Source organism: Antechinus flavipes, chromosome 1 (genome assembly GCF_016432865.1).
Source record: "Antechinus flavipes isolate AdamAnt ecotype Samford, QLD, Australia chromosome 1, AdamAnt_v2, whole genome shotgun sequence".
Classification (NCBI taxonomy): domain Eukaryota; kingdom Metazoa; phylum Chordata; class Mammalia; order Dasyuromorphia; family Dasyuridae; genus Antechinus; species Antechinus flavipes.
The window spans coordinates 6,967,010-6,985,168 of NC_067398.1; the positions used below are offsets into that span (position 1 = coordinate 6,967,010).

The 18,159-nt window shown below is 42.7% G+C and overlaps 1 protein-coding gene across 1 annotated transcript in view; it reads right to left on the minus strand.

The window, feature by feature from the left end:
* Nucleotides 1-9,190: 9,190 nt before the first annotated feature.
* Nucleotides 9,191-18,159, minus strand: part of SUGCT (succinyl-CoA:glutarate-CoA transferase) — a 558,844-nt gene continuing 549,875 nt past the window's right edge. Inside the window, exon 14 of the mRNA XM_051978583.1 lies at nt 9,191-10,629. Within this exon, the coding sequence (XP_051834543.1) occupies nt 10,466-10,629 (164 nt within the window). The 3' untranslated portion in view covers nt 9,191-10,465. The remainder of the gene's footprint in view (nt 10,630-18,159) is intronic.

The window sequence follows — 18,159 nt, forward strand, 5'->3', positions numbered from 1 at the left end:
AAAGGATCCTGGGGTGTTCATGAACCTCAAGCCAAATGAGAGAGAGCCAAATGACACGGCCACCCCCGAATGCTCCTGGGAGCTCGAGTCATGTTCATCGATAAGAAGGCAGGAAGTGGGGTCCGCAGTTGGGTGCAATGCACCTGGGAGACATTGTAGAGCCAGACAGAGGAGGACAAACAGAAGGGGATGGGACCGTGAGACCATGCCATATGAGGAGTGCTGGAAGGCTGAAGGAAAGGAGAAGAGTTGGTGAAGTGACATGAGAGCTGCCTTCCCATATCTGAAGAGCTCTTAGGGAGGGAGGAAAGTTGCTGGGGTTGGACCAAGAGGAAGACCCAGGGAAGAAAGCTACAGTATTTTCTAGCAATGGGAGTTCTCCCAAGAAACAATGGCCTGCCCCACAACAGAGTGGGTTCCCCGGCTTTGGAGTGTTCCAAGCAGAGACTAAATCCATGGTCTAGTAGGGGGCTGTGACAGTTGGCCCTTGAAGTCCCTCTCAACTCTCAAAGGTCACGATTCTATGATCCCATAGGTAGAGAGTAGGTGCTGGTCCCCTTCACTTCCAGGCTGGGGTCAAGAAAAAGGCACAGAGAATAACACTCTGCCTGACCCTTCAAGGCTTGGGTCCTTTTCAACACCCTTTGTAATTGTTTCCTTTAGCCTGGATTTGGTAGAAACCATTCATTATTAAGTGCCAGGGCTCAGGCCCAAAAATTCTGCTTACCTCTGGGCTCTTGGTTCCTGTTAGGATCACTGGGAAGGGCGGGAGGGAAATAGTTATCCCAGCATGCTCACGCAAGCTGTCTGTCTCTCCCTAAAGTGACATCTGGAGATGGATGAAGGCTTCCTTTCTCTTGTTCAGCTTCCAAATAGGTTGGGTCACTGGGCACACGGGGACAGAAGAGGTCACCGAGCTTTGCTGAAATTGCAGTCTTGGCAACTCTATCGAAGTAGATTCAAAGTTCCCTCCGGGCTCCGGGCTCTGGCTATCAAATTCACCTGGCACTTCATCAACTCTCTAGGGGGAACAGCTGTGGGACGGGCCTATCAGGAGAGATGGGAAGAAACACCAGGAAAATCTGACTTTCCGCTCTCATATTCTCGATTCTCCAAACACGTCACCCCTGAGGTTTCAGGTTAACCCAAAAGGGGCACTGCCCAGTTCCTCTAGGAAATGTTCTCATTCTCATTTTCACAGGCTCCGTGGCCAAAGCTACAGTATTAGATCAGTTCTGGGAGCTGCAAATGGCTGAGGTCAGGCTCAGGCACTCCCATGCACACATTCACCTAGAGTGCTGGGGGGAGAAGAGAAGTGTGGAGGGACTCCCTCAGAAACAAAGGGAAGAATCAGAGCGTCATTGATTGAGAACAGGAAGGGGCTCTAGAGGCCATCGGCCCAACCATTCATTTACAAATGATAGATCCAAAAGCCAAAGGGCTTATCCAGAAGCACACAGCTAGCAGGTAATGGAGCCAAGGTTGGAAGCCAGGTCCATCCCATGACCAGTCTGTAGTAGAGGTTGGGCTAACCTGTATCTAAAGCTTATTTTGACTGAGTTAGTCATTCCTACGACTGCGAGTTCCTTGAGAACAAGGGCTGCCTTTTTGCCTTTTTTTCATATTTCCAGCACTTAACATATTGTCTGACACATACTAGGTGATTAATAAATGCTGGTTGACTTGACTTAACCTGACTTGCTGTGCAGCCCTGCCCTCCCTTGCAGAATGAAGATTCTCTATTTCTTTTTAAAGTTGGAAAATTTTGCAGTTAAATCACCAAATGAATAACATGCTCTGCTTTCCATCAACAAACCCAAAGCCCACATCCAGATCCGTAATGAAGCTCTGGACAAAAATAAACTCATAGATTTAGATCTGAAAGGCAATCAAGGGGATTACTGAGTCTGACTCCTTCATTTTATAGGTGAATAAACTGAAGTCCATGGGATCAATTCACTTACCCAGGGTCACTCAGCTGGTACTTTCTGAAGCAGACTTTGAATTTAGGATTTCCTGATTCCAAATCCAAAGGATTTATATTTCCCCTAGTACCAGGAACTTCCTCAACTAACAATTCCCGGATCATCTGCAACTTCTGAGAGAAGTTCTAGGGAGATTCTGAGACACATACATATCCTCATGACTCCAAGTACTTTTTCCTCTTTGAAAATAAAAAAAAACAAATAAATTAATGAATAAATAAATGAAAAAGGACTTTATTTATACAAGTGAATCAGAAGGCACAGTTAAGAAAAGCAAAACTAAAACATCTTCCTTCTAAATCTGGGGATCTCCAATAGCTCCTCGCAGTATTAGGGAGTAGAGTGGATATACCAAGTGAATGGGACTGGCAGACTGTACTCATTGAGATCAGGTATGGCCAGGGTTTTTAGAGGGGAACTTAGAGGGGAAACTCATCCCTCTTTCACTGGAGGGCTGCGAATGTCATCACTCTCTGCTTTCCCGTCAACCATGATGCTCATTCTCTGCCAGATCAGATAATTAATAATAAAGACTCATGCCTTGTAAGGTTCTTGCCTACAATTATTTGCCTACCAAATCTCATTTAAACCCCACATGGATGTGAATGGATGGATATTATGACCCTCTTTTACAGATGAGGAAACTGATCCTAAGGAGGTGGGAATTGAGGCTCCCCCAGATAGTGATGAACCTTTAGTCTTACTCCAGGAGGATTAAAGGAGCTGGGAACTTTGATCCTGGCAAAGAGAAAATTGGGGGGTGGAGAGCATGAAAGTCACCTGTAAGGATGAGCAGGGCTACCTCCAAAGGACTAGGTTAGGAGCAGGAAGTGTGAACCCTAAAAAGGCTGATGAGGTTGGAGGTGAGGAAGTTTTCTGACAATGAGTGACTGCCCTGATGAGGTGGGGGATGTCCCAGGACTGGCTGATCCTTCATCAGGGATACAGAAGAAGAGCTGGTGGTCTCCAAGGGTCTCCAATCTGATGTCATTTACTGACTCCATGGCCTTTCAGGACCTCAGAGCCGCCAGCCCAGGCAGATTTCTCCTTCCAGGACCCTATTACAGAATGGCCACACATCTAAGAAGGGGACAGGCTGACACGATTGTACTTTGTGGAGTCCTTTCCCTCCCCCATGGGTGCATTTTAAAAATAACAAAAACAAAGGAATTAAAATAACCCTCTGTGGGCAGGAGGTTCTGATGTCACGGAGGTCAGTCCATTACCTCTCCTGCTGTGGGATGCGGCTGACACATTCCTCTTCCTCCTCCTCGCCCCTCACTGGGGTTTCGATGGATTTTCCTCCTTCTAAATCAGAGCACTGAGAGCTGACTCTGCTGAGGTAAGAAGCCGTCCCCCAGAAGCACACCCACACAAGCCCCCACACTACTCGCTTCAGCTCATGTCACCTGAGAGCAGCAGTAGCAGGGGGGGCGGATGTGTGTGTGCCTGTGCTTGTGTGAATGCTGTAATAACTTTCCCCTCTGAGCATTTCCATCGGCAATTGAAACCAGAAAATTACACAGAATACTTAATATCCACAAGAAAAGGGGCACAGAGACAGAGCCCAGATGACTGTTTCCAAGAAATCCACAAGCATTTATTAAGCACCAACTGCATGCCAGACACTGGACTAGTTGTTGTGATTCCAAAGGGAAAAAAAATCAAATAGTTCTTGCCTTCCAAAAGTTGACCTTATACTGAAGAGGAGGGAGGTAACATCAGAGACCATAAGGACCATAAGTAGGTCATAAGGACCTTGAAGCTCCAAGGTCATTTAATCTACCTTCTCTCCATTTACAAATGGAAAAACTAAGGAAATCCGGGACAGCTAAGAAATCTCCCAAGGTCACACAGGTAGGATCTGAAGTCAGATCCCCTGATTCCAGCACCACGCACCCAGACAAGTACGACAAAATAGAGACAATCTTGGCCGTGCTGAGCAACCCAAGCTAACGTGCCCTGGCCCATCTCGGTTCCATCCTTACCCCGAAAGGATCAGGTAGTCCTGGGCTGGATGTTGGGCCAAAAGTCACCCAAGCAAATCACCGTGAAATCAAGCCCTGGAGCAAAGCAAGCTCAGGGCCACCATTGTTCCTCTGTCTCCTCCTGTCCACTTACCACCTCTCCCAAGGAACTCTGGTTTCCACAGTCCTAATGTCAGAAAATATAAATGCTGGACCACCCCTAGGTATCATTCAGACCCAAATCACACTGCCTAGAAGGGGCCTCTGCCTAAGGATAGCTCAGCAATCACCCTACCAAGATACAAACGACGGCAATTTTCCTACAGAGTTGTCCTCCTGCAAATGTCCCTCTGTCCAAGGTATCACCACCCTTCCAGTCACCCAGGGTCACAGCCTGCACACTTCTGGATTTCTGGATCATGCCTGGTGAGTGACAACTTCCCGAGCCCCTTTTATGGATCACCTCTGTCTTCATCATTGATCTTTTTACTTGTATTTGTATTTTGAGGGTTTAGCCCAGTGCTGGGACATAATAGATGCTTGTTGTTCACTCAATATGAGAGGTCTTCTCTAACCTCCCTAACGTTCTCTCTCCTGAAATGACCCCATCCCTGCGTATTTGTTATCTGGGGAAGGTCTCTCCCCAGAGGAACCTATGAGCTCCTTGAGGAAAGGCAGAGGGCATTTCATTGGTTCCTTGCCTCCAGCACATAGAAGGTGCTTCAGTTGAACTGAGGCCTCCAATGTCTACCAGAAACCTTCCCCAAAGCTTTCTGACCCTGCCCTTCAGGTAGTTCCTGGTAGGGGGAAACAATCATTCGGTCCCATGCAGGGAGGGTGCTGTACAGTGCCCGGGGGGCTGAGCAGGCTGGCACTGAACTCTTACTGGCCATTAACATTTCAGCATCAATATTTACACCCGGGAAACTAGCAAATGATACAAATTTATTATGTTGACGATTTCTCAACTCAATAAATTGAAAAGGGAAATGAAAATTAAAGCAATTAAGCTCAAAAAGTGTGTCCTGCACGTATTTTTTTTCCCCAGGGAGCTAATTGTTAAATGTTTACCAGCACAGTCCCAGTATTCAACCAAACAGAAAGGGGGAAAATAAAGCTGTCTCCCCCTGGACTCCTTCGTTTCTTCCTAGCACAGAAAGGGAATGGAGGAGATGAGTGAATTTTCTCAATTCATCTGCCCTGTGATATTTCTGGACACTCTCCTCCATGGGTTGGTTTGGAACCCATGCACCCAACAAGCCCCAGAAGAGCTGCAGGCATGGGGGGAGCAGGCTCTGACCCATCTATTCACTAGAAGCCTTGAATACATGTCTCCTCACTTCTATAATTGCTTCCCCTTTAGATAGCAAGCTCCTTGAGAATGGGAATACACCCACATACACATATGTACATGTATGTATTTATACACATACATACTTGCATATAGATATGTGTATATGGATGTATAGATTCCCAGACTGACAAATTGTAAATATTTAACAAACTCTAAATCTGTCTGTTATTTCTTTTCTCTTCTCAGAGTTTGTCTCTCTTTCTATTTATCTATCTACTATCTTTTTCTTCTATCTCTGTCTCTGTCATCTCTTTCTCGTCTCTCCTCTCTTTCTATACCTCTCATCTTTCTCTCCTTTCCTGTAAATCTCTCCCCCTCTCTCTACTTCTCTTGCTCTCTCCCTCCCTTCCTCCCCGCTGCCTCGTTCTCTTCCTTCTCCCTTCCTGTTTCCCTCCTTACCTCCCTCCCTCCTTCTATCTGTCCCTCTCTCTGTCCCTTTTGTGTCTCCTCTCTCTCTCTCTCTTTCTCTCTCTCTCTCTCTCTCTCTCTCTCTCTCTCTCTCTCTCTCTCTCTCTCTCTTTCTCTTTCTTTTTTTTTCTCTCTCTCTCCCCCTCTGTATATCTGTCTGCTCTCTCCCTTTGTGTGTGTGTCTCTCTCTCTATGTGTGTATATCTGCCTCTTTCTCTCTCTCTCGCTCTCCTTCCCTTTCTCTTTCCCTCTCTCCCACAATAAGTAGCTTTACCCAGGCCCCAAAGTGAAGAGCTAATGGAAGCATCTGGTGTATACTACACTGGGGGATGGTTGGGCTTCAAAAGACAAATGAACTCCTTGACAAAACCATCTCCATTCTGCCACAAAAAGCCAGAGTAATAGTGAGGATCCAACCAACCCACTGAGCAGATGAAAACTCCAAAAGGAAAGTGGGGAGCAGAAGTGCTGGAGACATTGAGAACCAAAGTCAGGGTCCATGAACAAATTGAAGCCAGGCTTCAGTCCTGGAGATCCCAAAGAGCCAGCCCCAAGGCCCTCACTTCCCTGCTGCACCATCTTGTCCAAATTATCCATTGGGAATCCCATCAGTGAGGTAGACTATGGTTACAGTGGTGAGGTCTATCAGCCAGCCCATTTCTCATCCCCCATCTCAGACTTGAGGAGAGTCAAACAAAGGTTGGGGAGCTTGAAAGCACAAAAGAGCATTCACTCCACTCCTTCCGCTTTTCTTTTTCTTCCTCCTCTTCCCCCAGAGTGTCAAGGGGCTGGAGCCTAGATGGCCATCAACAAAGCACCAAGGTCAGGGAGGATGGCCTGCGGAGGGGATTCTGAGCCAGAGAAACTTAGAAACCTCAGATCCTCAAGTTATCTTCCAAAGGGTGAGGCAGCTTCAATGTGTGCAGTATATATGCATCAGTGGATGAATTTCCCTTACTCATGACATACATCTATGGGGGAATGTGAAAGAGGAAGAAAGGAGGGGGGCAGAGAAGAAGGACAGAGTGATCAGAAAACATTTATTTACTTCCTGTTCTATGCCAGGCACAGACTGGAGACAAAAAGAAAGGCAAAAACAGTTTCTGCCTTCAAGGAACTCACAATCTATGGGGGAAATGGGAGAAAGGAAAAGAGGAAGAGCGGAAGGAAGGAAGGAAGGAAGGAAGGAAGGAAGGAAGGAAGAAAGGAAGGAAGGAAGGAAGGAAGGAAGGAAGGGAGGGAGGGAGGGGAATAGGAGAAGAAAAGTTTCCAAAGTATGACAACTTACAATTCCTGAACAATATAGTGAATTTGTGGTGTTCTTCTCCTCTCTTTCTCTTTCTGCCTTCATTTCAACAGCCATCACTCCAAACCCTTAGAGTCTATATGTTGCCCCCTTCCTTTTACACAGCCCCAAAAGCCTCTAGGAGCAAAATCTTGGAAAAATGGAGAGAAATTCCAATTCTCCTTATATACAGCCCCAAAAGCCTCTAGGAGCAAAATCTTGGAAAAATGAAGAGAGAAATCCCAACTCTCCTTATACACAGCCCCAATAGCCTCTAGGAGCAAGATCTTGGAAAAATGGAGAGAAATCCCAGTTCTCCTTATACACAGCCCCAAAAGCCTCTAGGAGCAAAATCTTGGAAAAATGAAGAGAGAAATCTCAGCTCTCCTTATACACAGCCCCAATAGCCTTAACTAAAGTTTTTTGTTGTGGTGGTGATGATTTTTTTAAAGAGGAAAAGTTGGAATTAAGTCATAAACTGCTAAAGTGGGAAAAAACATTAAGAATCATTGGATCTAGTTATTAGATCAAAATGAAGATCATCCAGACAGTCTAGGATGCAGGTCTGTCTCCTATGTATCGACACCTCATCCCATCATCTCATGGTCATACTTGGCAAAAGCCAGAACAAACTTCTCTGAGGGAAGACCATGGAGAAAGCAGAGTTTGGGCACAGAGTGTCTTTATCTGTAGATTCATTATTTAGAGATGGGAAGAAAATGGCTTCTCATTAATTCAAACAATCCATGAGCTCCTTGCTAAAGGCTGAGGCCATACACATTTCACTGGACGGTATTTATCCGGAAACTTAGCTTCAGCTAGTGCTCTTCCCAAGAATATTCTCCACTGGCTTTCCCGATTCCCTCATAAAGTGACTGTATCAGGTGTTTGTCATTGAGTCCTTACAGAGAATTGGAGGCCCGTGTCAGACCCTTCCCTCATGGGGATGACTCCAATGAGAACATCTGGGGTTCGCAGCCTTGGTTTTGCCAGAGAAAGGAAGCCTGTGAGCCCTTTATCCATTTGGGTTGAACAGTGATCTTTTGAACCGAACCACCCAATGTCACTTCAGTGACCTTGGGGGATGAGGGGATTAGCTTGGAAGTCCCTTCCCATGATAGATTTACTATCCTATGATCTATGCAGAGCTGCTTCTCCAAAGTGAAGAGACCAATCACATCCTGGGCTGTCTTCGGGAAGGGCACTAATCATCAGGATGGCATATGGTCCCCTTGATTTTTGGGATGAGCTCATTAATTCCTACATGATACCCATAGGCACAGTGCCCACTTGCACAGACATGGAAACATCATTTACAAGAGCTGCTTTTAAGACCTTGTCTTCTAACCCCCATCTGATGGCCATCAATAATGGGAGTCCTGTAATGGCATTAAGGTCTTCCAAAATGGGTCAAGGAGGCTCGCCAGCTCAAGACATGTGGGCAAAGAGCAGTGATAGAGTCCTTTACCCAAAGTGTGAAAGATCCACGGAAACTGGACTGTGCCAGAGGAAGGTGTATGGCACTTACACTGTAAAATTCGGTGACCTATCAGTTAGCCAATAAGCATTTGCTAAATGCTTACTGTGTACTAGGCAATGTTCTAAGCACTGGAGATACAAAGCAAAGGAAAATATGGTATTTTCCCTGAAGGAGCTCATATCATTAATGGCAACGCTAAGTGAAACAAGATTTCCTGAGGTGCCCCCGAGGGAGGAGCCGACTTTTGTCAGAGGCCTTATAGGGATGTTCTACGGAATCATCATGATACAGGGTGGCTGGGTTCCTACCCTTATGGCCCCACTGTAAGAGCAACAGCAGCAGCAGCCGCAGTAACAGTCCTAATGAGGTGGTTTACAGCACAAGAAATGTCTGAGCCAAAATGGAGACGGACCGGTCAAGGGGTGAGACTAAAGCCCAGTGAGCAGGGACAGCTTGTGTGTACCCCTGATATTTCTGAGACAGCAAGAGACAATGAGGAATGCCAGAAACACATCGGGCAGGCCCCTGTGGTTCAAGGTGAGAGTACCCGTCCGCTCCGTATTCCCTTCACTTGGATAGACAGCACCCCCTCAGCATCTCAGGAGATAATCCCTATGAACGGCTACAACTAAAAAAGAGAATTTCCCAGGGATGACCTGACTGATAAGGGAAACGGAAAGCAAGCGATACCGTTTGTCACGAACCCGAGGAAAAGATGAACGCCTTATTTATTTGGGCTTCTTGATTCCAGTTAATTACAGAAACTAAAGGCCAGAGTTGTGTGATCAAGAGTAAGAAAATAAAGAGAGTCTGAGCAAGAAGCAAAAAAAAAGTGATTGGGCTGTCGAGGCACAGTCAGAAACATGAGCTGTAACCAAAGTTTCAGTTGCAGCCCGAGTATGCAATAACATTATCTTTTAATAAGGAGCACAGGACAAGCACGAAGGGAGGATTTTGCACTCTCTGGAAAATATTGGTGAAAGGGCAACCCTAGGGACAGGGTAAGCCATCGGCCCAAGTCACCCTGCCTTACATGGCTAGAGCCTAGCTTGGCTGGGTGTCAGTCTGAATTAATGTTCAGGCCCACGCCAGGGCCAGCGTTTCAACGGTTCAAGCCTTCCAGGACCCTGTTTACTTTACTTGTAAATTATACCCTTGAACACTCAGGTTTCAAGGGCCAAGTCGCTGCCAAACTTGTTAGCGGTGGGGAGGTGCCTTGCTCCCGATCTCCCAAGGGCTGCTCCCTCTCCATTCCTCTCGATCTGGGGGCTGGGCACCCTAGAGGAGCCTTTTCTATCCATGCTTGACTCAAGCCAGCCTGCCCCTTGAAGCTCTCCCCTCAGGAACCGTGCCCCTGGGAAGGAGCAGAGATTGATGGTCTGCAGCCCATCATGGGACCATCAGAGCGATGCACCCTAAAGCAAATATTTACATAGCCTCGCCGGAGAGTGGGTCTCGGTTTAAAATGGACATGGGTAAAGGCCATGGTTTAAATTACAGATTAACAAAGCCTTCATAAGCACAAAATTAGGTTATTCTGTTTAAAATCAATCACAGAGCCTGTCATTTTGCTTATTGCCTTGACTTCATAACAAGGGTTTAAATGCGGGCTTTATGTGTGAGTGGAGGCTGCCAGGCTCTGTCCAGGCTCTGCTCTTCCTCATCCTCCTGCTTGTTCCTGGAGCAAACACTGGGGCAATTAGCAGGATCTGAATGGGGAGGCCATTTTTCAGGGTTGGGGAATCAGGGAATGAAATAAGGTGATCCTGCAATAAGAGTGTTCATTGGAAAAGGTTTGGGGATTTGGGAGGGCCAGAGAAAGTTAAGAAAGTGGCAAGGGGGCTATCAGCCCCAGGCTCATTTTTAGGGGATTGATAGGTCTTCATTTTTACTGACTGTAGCACCAGAAGAAGGGACTAGAGGGAAGAGCCTTGCCCTTGTCCAGCGTGCTCAGTCTGGACTCCTCCGTCAAGAAAACAGCCTTTCTCATTTGACTTCAGGCTGGACCACCACCCCGGCACGGAGCAGGTCACTGATGGCGCTGTCCGCGTAGCCCAGGGACGTCTTCAGTACTTCCACTGTATGCTGCCCCAGCAAAGGAGGGGGCTTCGGCTCGGCCATGGTGAACCCACTGTACCTCACAGCTGGTCCTGTCAAAGGAGAACGAGAACAGGAAGCTCGTTAATGACAAACCCTAGGAAATTAATTCATTATCCAAGGAGCCTTGGGCATCGTCAGGGAAACCAAACGTTTCTTTGCTAGTTCCAGCATTCTAGATTCACCAGGATTTGGGGGAGAAATTAAGTTTGGCGTTCAGTTTTCCTTGAATCAGGTTACAGGTCACATATTTCTGCCATCTGTTGGTTACCTAGGTCACCTCTCAATGCAATTATATGAATGATAGCAGGAGCAAGATGGGAGGAGCTGAGCCCCTTCCCACAATGCCCTCTGTCTTTCAGGGTCAAAAGAAGCCATTTGAGCCAGGGGTCCTGAGAGTATCCATTGGAGCTGAACGCAAAAGCCACCCAACCCAAGCCTTTCTAACAGTGAGAAAACTGGGGCAACTGGGTGATGCAGTGGACAGAGCACCAGCCCTGAAGTCAGGAGGATCTGCGTTCAAATCTGACCTCAGACACTTAACACTTCCTAGCTATGTGACCCTGGGCAAGTCACTTAACCCCAATTGCCTCAACAAAAAATAAACAATGAGAAAACAAAGTCTAGGGAAGCAAATGATTTGGTCATTCCATAGTTCTCCTTCCTTCCCTCCCAACCTTCCAGGAAAAGCCTATAAGTGACCCATCAACTTCTCTACACAAGCACTTCATAGCTTCTTTCAATCTGGTTTTCTCTCTCACACTCTGCCGAAAGGCGTCCCTCTAAAGACTCCTTCTAAAATATCTTAATAAAGTATTACTAAACACCCCTAGACCTTTAGGTCACCAAAGTATCCCATCCACCAAAAATATTAACTCCAAGTCTTCACCCCTTTCACCTCTCAGACTATAGCTGCTCCTATGAAGCACCCTCCCCTTCTTCTTACTAGCTATTCATTTGAATTCATGGCATTTTAATCCTTAACCTGGTTATTTGAAAACTAAATGGATATTCTATGAGCTCCTTGAAGGCAGGGGCTATGCTACTTTTCGTTGCCTTATCTTCTGCAACAAATAATATACTTTAAACAAAATTGATTCAATGCTGACAGGAAATAATCGATTACTACTCTGGTTATCATTGCAAATCAATTCAAATTATTGTGTGTTTTTTTAGGATAAGGAAAAAAGTCAATCTCAAATTAAGTGAATGAATAAAAATGAGGCAACTCATGTATGATTTATTTTTAAGTAAGCCATTTACATTACAACTGAGAAATGACTAAAAGAACACCTATTGACATAGATTATCGCTATTCTCTAAGAAAGACATGAAAATCAGTCACTGTAATAAAGGAACCAAAAAAGCCCAGAAACCCACTTATCCAGCAAACACCAAATCTCTTTCCCAGACACATAGATATAGACATCAATAGTAACATTTCTTTGTAATAGAAAGTGATTTCTAAAACTTTAGATGATGATGGAATATTATGAATAGCACAACTTTAAAACATCAAGAAGCAAAGCAAAAAGAGAATATTGCAGCTTCAAAAGTAGGCAGATCATTACAAAGAAATTTATGGATGAAACTGAAAGGACCATGAACAGATAAAAATGGAAATGAGCATTAAGGATTTCTATAACAAATTCTTTTATTCATCAATGAGCTCTGGCATTTGGACAACAGAAATACAGAACCCATGATCTGATGACTTGGTTAAGAGATCTGTTTATGTCATAGGCAGATTCTATAATAGAAACTGCTCCTAGAGGCAGCTAAAATGAACAAAGTGCTGGATCTAAAGTCAGAAAGACTGAGTTCACATCCAATCTTACATGCTTATTAGTTGTGTGACCCTAGCAAATCAAGTTCTGTCTGCCTCATAATTCTCAATTATAAAATGAGACAATAGCATCTACCTCCCAGGGCTGTGACACTTAATATAATCTCGTACACAACAGGTATTTAATAAAGGCTTATTTCTTATCATTCTTTAATTGCATTTAAATGAAATTATATAGTCTCAATGTCTAGGGATTTATCTCAGGTTATAATAAGTATCAACCTTTTTTTAAATGGCATGGTAGAGACAGGAACTTACTTGAATTCTCTCAAGTTTCCCTACTAACAGCTTTAAATTAACACCTTAAACTGAATTCTGCAATAGCAGAACCAAGAAAAATCCAGTTTTAAATAATTTTCTGATCCAAGACTACTTGGGAGGTGAAAAATCTGTCTCTAGATGTGGAAAAAGAGGGGTAGAATACAGCATAGACCATACTAGCAAGCCTGAGAGGTGACTGAATTAGTGGTAGCATAAGCTTCAGGAGCTCTTAGTACACAAATATAATGGGGGAAGGGTCAGATAACTAGTCAGAAGGAGATTACAGGGAACCCTTTGATGGTCCTGTGATCAGGATTCTGTTGCATTGCCCATATGCAATTCTAGGTTGCAGTTCCATGATAGAGAAGAATATTCCTACATTAGTGCTTATAGCCCCAGAAAACTGGATACAACTCCAGGGAGAAGGAGAGTACTTGTAGTAACTCCCAAGGGAGCAGGATCCCAGCTATCAATTCCAAGGTAGAAAGGACCACTAGCACTTTAGGCTGTGGGATAACAGGGGACCAAGTTATACTTTCAGAGCCAAGAGAAGGGGTAGCACTTGCAACTAGAGAAGAACAAGATCCCTTCCTGAGTAAAACCTAGAGAGCAGTGACTACATCTCTCCTTTCAACATATCATCTTTCAAGAATAAAACTGGCTTCAAAAACAGACACACAAAATAACCCTCCCCACCCCTCCTAGAGCAGAGCCCAACTTTAACTTAAAGTTAAAAGTTAAGAAATAAACTGGAAAAAATGAGGAAAAAAACTAACCATAAAAAGTCATTCTAGTGACTGGAGATCAAAACACAAACACAATTTGTAAAAACAGTTATAAGCAAAGCCTCAAAATAACAAAAGAGGGAAGTGAACACAAACCCAATTCCTGATTAGACCTCAAAAAGGATTTTCAAAATCTGAGAGACAGAAGAAAAATTGAGGGAAAAAGTGATGCAAGAAAATTATGAAAATAAAGCAAACATCTTGGTAAAAGAAGCAAAAAAAATTCTGAAGCAAATAACACCTTAAAAAACAAAATGGGACAAATGGTAAAAATGAGGGACAAAAATGTATCAAAAAGAAGTCCTTAAAAATAGAATTGGTGGCCAAATGCAAAAAAGATACAAAAATTCACTGAAGAAAATAAGTCCTTAAAAATTAGTATTTGACAACTAATAGCAAATAACCCCAGAAAGACATCAAGAAACAATAAAACAAAGTTAAAAGAATGAAAAAAAATAGAAGAAAATGTGAAATATCTCATTGGAAAAACAACTGATCTACAAAAGAGATTGAAGAAAGATCATTTAAGAATTACTAGACTTCTTGAAAGCCAGATTAAAAAAAAATCCTAGACATCACATTTCAAGAAATTATTAAGGAAAACTGCCCTGATATCCTGGAGCCAGAAAATAAAATAAAAAGGAAAAGAATCACAGATCACTTCTCAAATTGGAAACTCCCAAGAATATTATAACCAAATTCCAGAACTCTCAGGTCAAAAAGAAAATATTGCAAGCAGCCAGAAAAAAAATTCAAATGTCACAAAGCCATAGTCTGAATCACACAAGATGTACAAGTTTCCATTTTACAGGATCAGGGGGCTTGGAATATGACATACGAGAAGACAAAGAAACTAGGATTACAACCAAAAATAACCTATCCATCAAAAACAAGTATAATTTTTCAGGGAGAGAATGGATATTTAATGAAATGAAGGATTTTTCAGACATGTCTGATGTCTGACTAGAGTTGAATAAAATTTTTGATTTTTCAAATGTTAGACTCAAGGGAATCTTAAAAAGGTAAACATAAAAGAGAAATCATCAGGGATTCAATAGGATTAAGCTGCTTACATTCCTATAAAGGAAAATGATACATGTAACTCCTAAAAAATTTATCCTTATTAGGGCTGTTAGAAGGAGTATATATAGACAAAGGGCACTAGTGTGAATTCACTGTGATTGGGATGATTTTTAAAAATTTAAAGGGTGAGAAGAGATACATTTGGAAAAGAAGGAAGGGAGAGGTAGAATGGGAAAAAATTATCTCACATAAAAAAGAGGCCCACAAAAGACAGCTTTTACAGTGGAGGGAAAATGAGGAGGTGGGGCAATGCTTGAACCTTACTCTTACTTACTTTGAATAGCTCACAGATGAAATAACATGTGCACTCAATTGAGTATAAAAATCTATTTTACACTATAGGGAAGTAGAAAAAGGGAATTAGGGGAAGGGGAAGGTGCTAATAAAAGGGAGGAGAGAGAGAGAGAATAAATGAGGAAATTATACTAATTATAATTAGTAATCATATGGTGCTAATACCTAAACCAAGAAGAACAAAAACAGAGAAAGAAAACTATATAATAGTTTCCCTAATGAACATTGATGTAATTTCTTTAAATAACATACTAACAAGAAGATTAAAGCAATATATCAGATATGACCAAGTGATCCCACTTGATAGAGTAGGGTTAGAGTCAGATTGGGCTAGGGTTAGACCGTTTGCCAGAAAATACAAACCAAAATCTCACACTGTACAATAAGATCAAAATGAGTAAATGATTTAGACGTAAAAAGTGGTATCATAAGCAAATTAGAGCAATATAGAAAAATGCATCTGTCAAATGTATATATATATATATATATATATATATATATATATATATATATATATATATATATGGGAAGAATTTATATTCAAATAAGAGATAGAGAACGTTAAAATATAATAAAATAGCTAATTTTGATTAGATTAGATTTAAAAGGTTTTGAACAAGATTGGAAGAAAATCAGAAGCCTAAGGGGAAAAACATTGTTATAGCAAGTTTCTCTAGTGACGGCCAAATTTCTCATGTATTTAGAGAATTGAGTCAAATTTATACAAATATAAGTTTTCCCCAATTGAAAAGCTTCCATTATTAATTCATTTACAAAGTAATTATGGAAGTACTTTATCGCAAACTCCTCAGAGTAATCCTGTTACGTGACATCTATGAAATTCCCAAAAATATAATGTAAAGACAATTTGTGCAACACTAAAGTGGGTTCCACTTATGCAATTTTGATTTCTGAGAAATCAATATACATTTATTAAGAGCTTAATGTGTGTCAGAAACTGTAAAGAACACAACAGCTCTCAAAGAAATTCCATTCTGATTGGTGAGACATGCATATAAATAGACATATATAAACAAGAACCCTTAGAGGGGAGAAGGTTGGTCCTGAGAAGCCTAAAAATGATCTTCTCTAGAATGTGACCATGAGAGAATCAGAATGGAGTTGGGAGAACATTTCAGTCACAAAAGTGAGCGTGAGTTCTACTTTTCTTCAGTAAAGAAATGTGTCCTTCTCTATAAGAATCTCAGGAAGCTGGCTGATTGATAGTTGATACTGCTATGTTTTAGAAGAAATCAGGTCCCCTCTGTTCAAGTTCCATAATGGAAGTGATAGTTGTCTGTGGGTGCAAATGAACTTGCATAGCCTGTGGTTCTTAGCCTTGGCAGATTCCAAGCTCTTCCATTAGGCTGGTGCTAAGTTAGGTATCCTTTAAAAGGAAAACTATCTAGAACTCTGACAAATTATACTCCATTTACTTCCAAATGTTTCTGGGGGAAAAACCACTCCCTCCAAAAGACTACAGCATCCGAATCCCAGAACTCAAAAGTGGATGAAGTCTTAGCCTCTCATGTAAGGCTGTTTCACAAGGGCCATGCGAAGATCTAAGTCAACATATTGAATTCACTTTCTTTTTGTTTAGTGTATGAAATGAATGATTCTTATTTTTCTTATTTTATTCATAACATTTACCCCTTTTCTCCAAAGACCAGTTGTTTGGTAAAACACAGGCAATGTCAATGTTATGACCTCCTATAAGTACAACCTATCTTTTAACCCACAAAAATAATGGATCCAACCATATTTCCCTGAGGAAGCCTACAGGAAGCAGGAAGCAGGGCTCTCTGAATGATCTGCTGAATGGCACCTGGACCTTAGGCAAAGCTGATAAATGCTCTGGGCTATGCAGGGAATTCTATGGATGGAAAACATTGTTTTGGTTTGCTCTTACAGAGACAAGACCTCTGTCTCCAGAGCTGTCAGCTTGGCCCTTCATACTCCACATAAAATTCACCAAAGGGGAAAGGAGACCTTTGGCAGGGCTCCAAGGGATTTTCCCTGCTCAGAAGTTCTGCCACACTCATCTTTTCTCATTCTCTCCTCTGCCATGCTTGATCACTTATCTGCCATTGTATTTGCTCAGGAACTGCTTCCTTTTAAAGCTCCTGTAGCTACACACACATACACACACGACACACACACACACATACACACATATATACACCCTATCATGCCAGAATCCCTGGCTTACCGTTGCCCAAGACAATTTATTATTAGATCGGTTCAAAGATTCGGTCAAATCTCATTCCCTATCCTCCTGTCACCCCCTTCCCCAATTGAAGTATGTCATTTTAAAAAATTAAAAATGTGGGGAAATATGTTCAGAGGAGATTAGAATGAGACTTGGCAGATTCCTGGCCAGCTGACTGAGGACTCTGAGCAAGATGGTAGCCTAGCCAACTGGAACTGGGCATATGCTAGGGCAGATAGTGCTTCTGTAAATCTCAAATTGTTTCGAGCGAGCTGTATCCATTGGGCTTTTCCAAGGGCACTTTAAATCTAGCTGTATAAAGAACAGGTCAAGCTGATAATATCATTTCCTTCCATAGACAATTCTCCAGTGATTTCTATGATGAGTCTGGTCAAATTCTATCTCCCTGAGTAAGAAGTTCCTATCTACATTGGAATCATGCTGTTGAAGTAGAGGAAGGAATTGGAATCCCTAGGGAATTCCAAATTGATGGAGGGAGACTGGATGGAATACTTGGTGCCATTGTTTCATTTGCGAAGACAAAACTACTTGTGTTTGTGTTAGGAAACAGAGTAAGAAGATGTGGGAGCTCAAAGGTGGTTTGGCTCCATGTCAGTGAGAAAATGATTCCTCTTTTTGTGTCCTCTGTCCTCTGATATTAGCGGCTTCCCTATTTCCAAGCTTTGTAAGGTTCAGGTAAAGGATGGACTGTTGAATGTTGGAAGGGGAATAATGGATAGCCTGGAAAAGTAGTTATTGCCCCGAATGAGAAACTCTTTGAATGTCAAACCTAAGAATTCATATTTGATTCTAGAGGTAACAGGAAGCCCTTGATTTGCTGAATAGGAGGATACTAAGGGTCAGACTTGCATTTTAGGAAACTCACTTCAGCCGTTGAGTAGAGCATTGGGCCAGGAACGGGAGACGCTTGAAGTACGGCAGCCATTTGCTATAGCAATGTCTGCAATCCCATATGTATTCCCCATGAGCCTGGATAAAATATTCTCTGCAAACCTTAATTTTTTTAACTGGTCAAGAAAAAAATAAGCATCTCAGACACAACTGTTCACAATTTAAGTATTAAACAAAAGGTGTCATGTTCAAC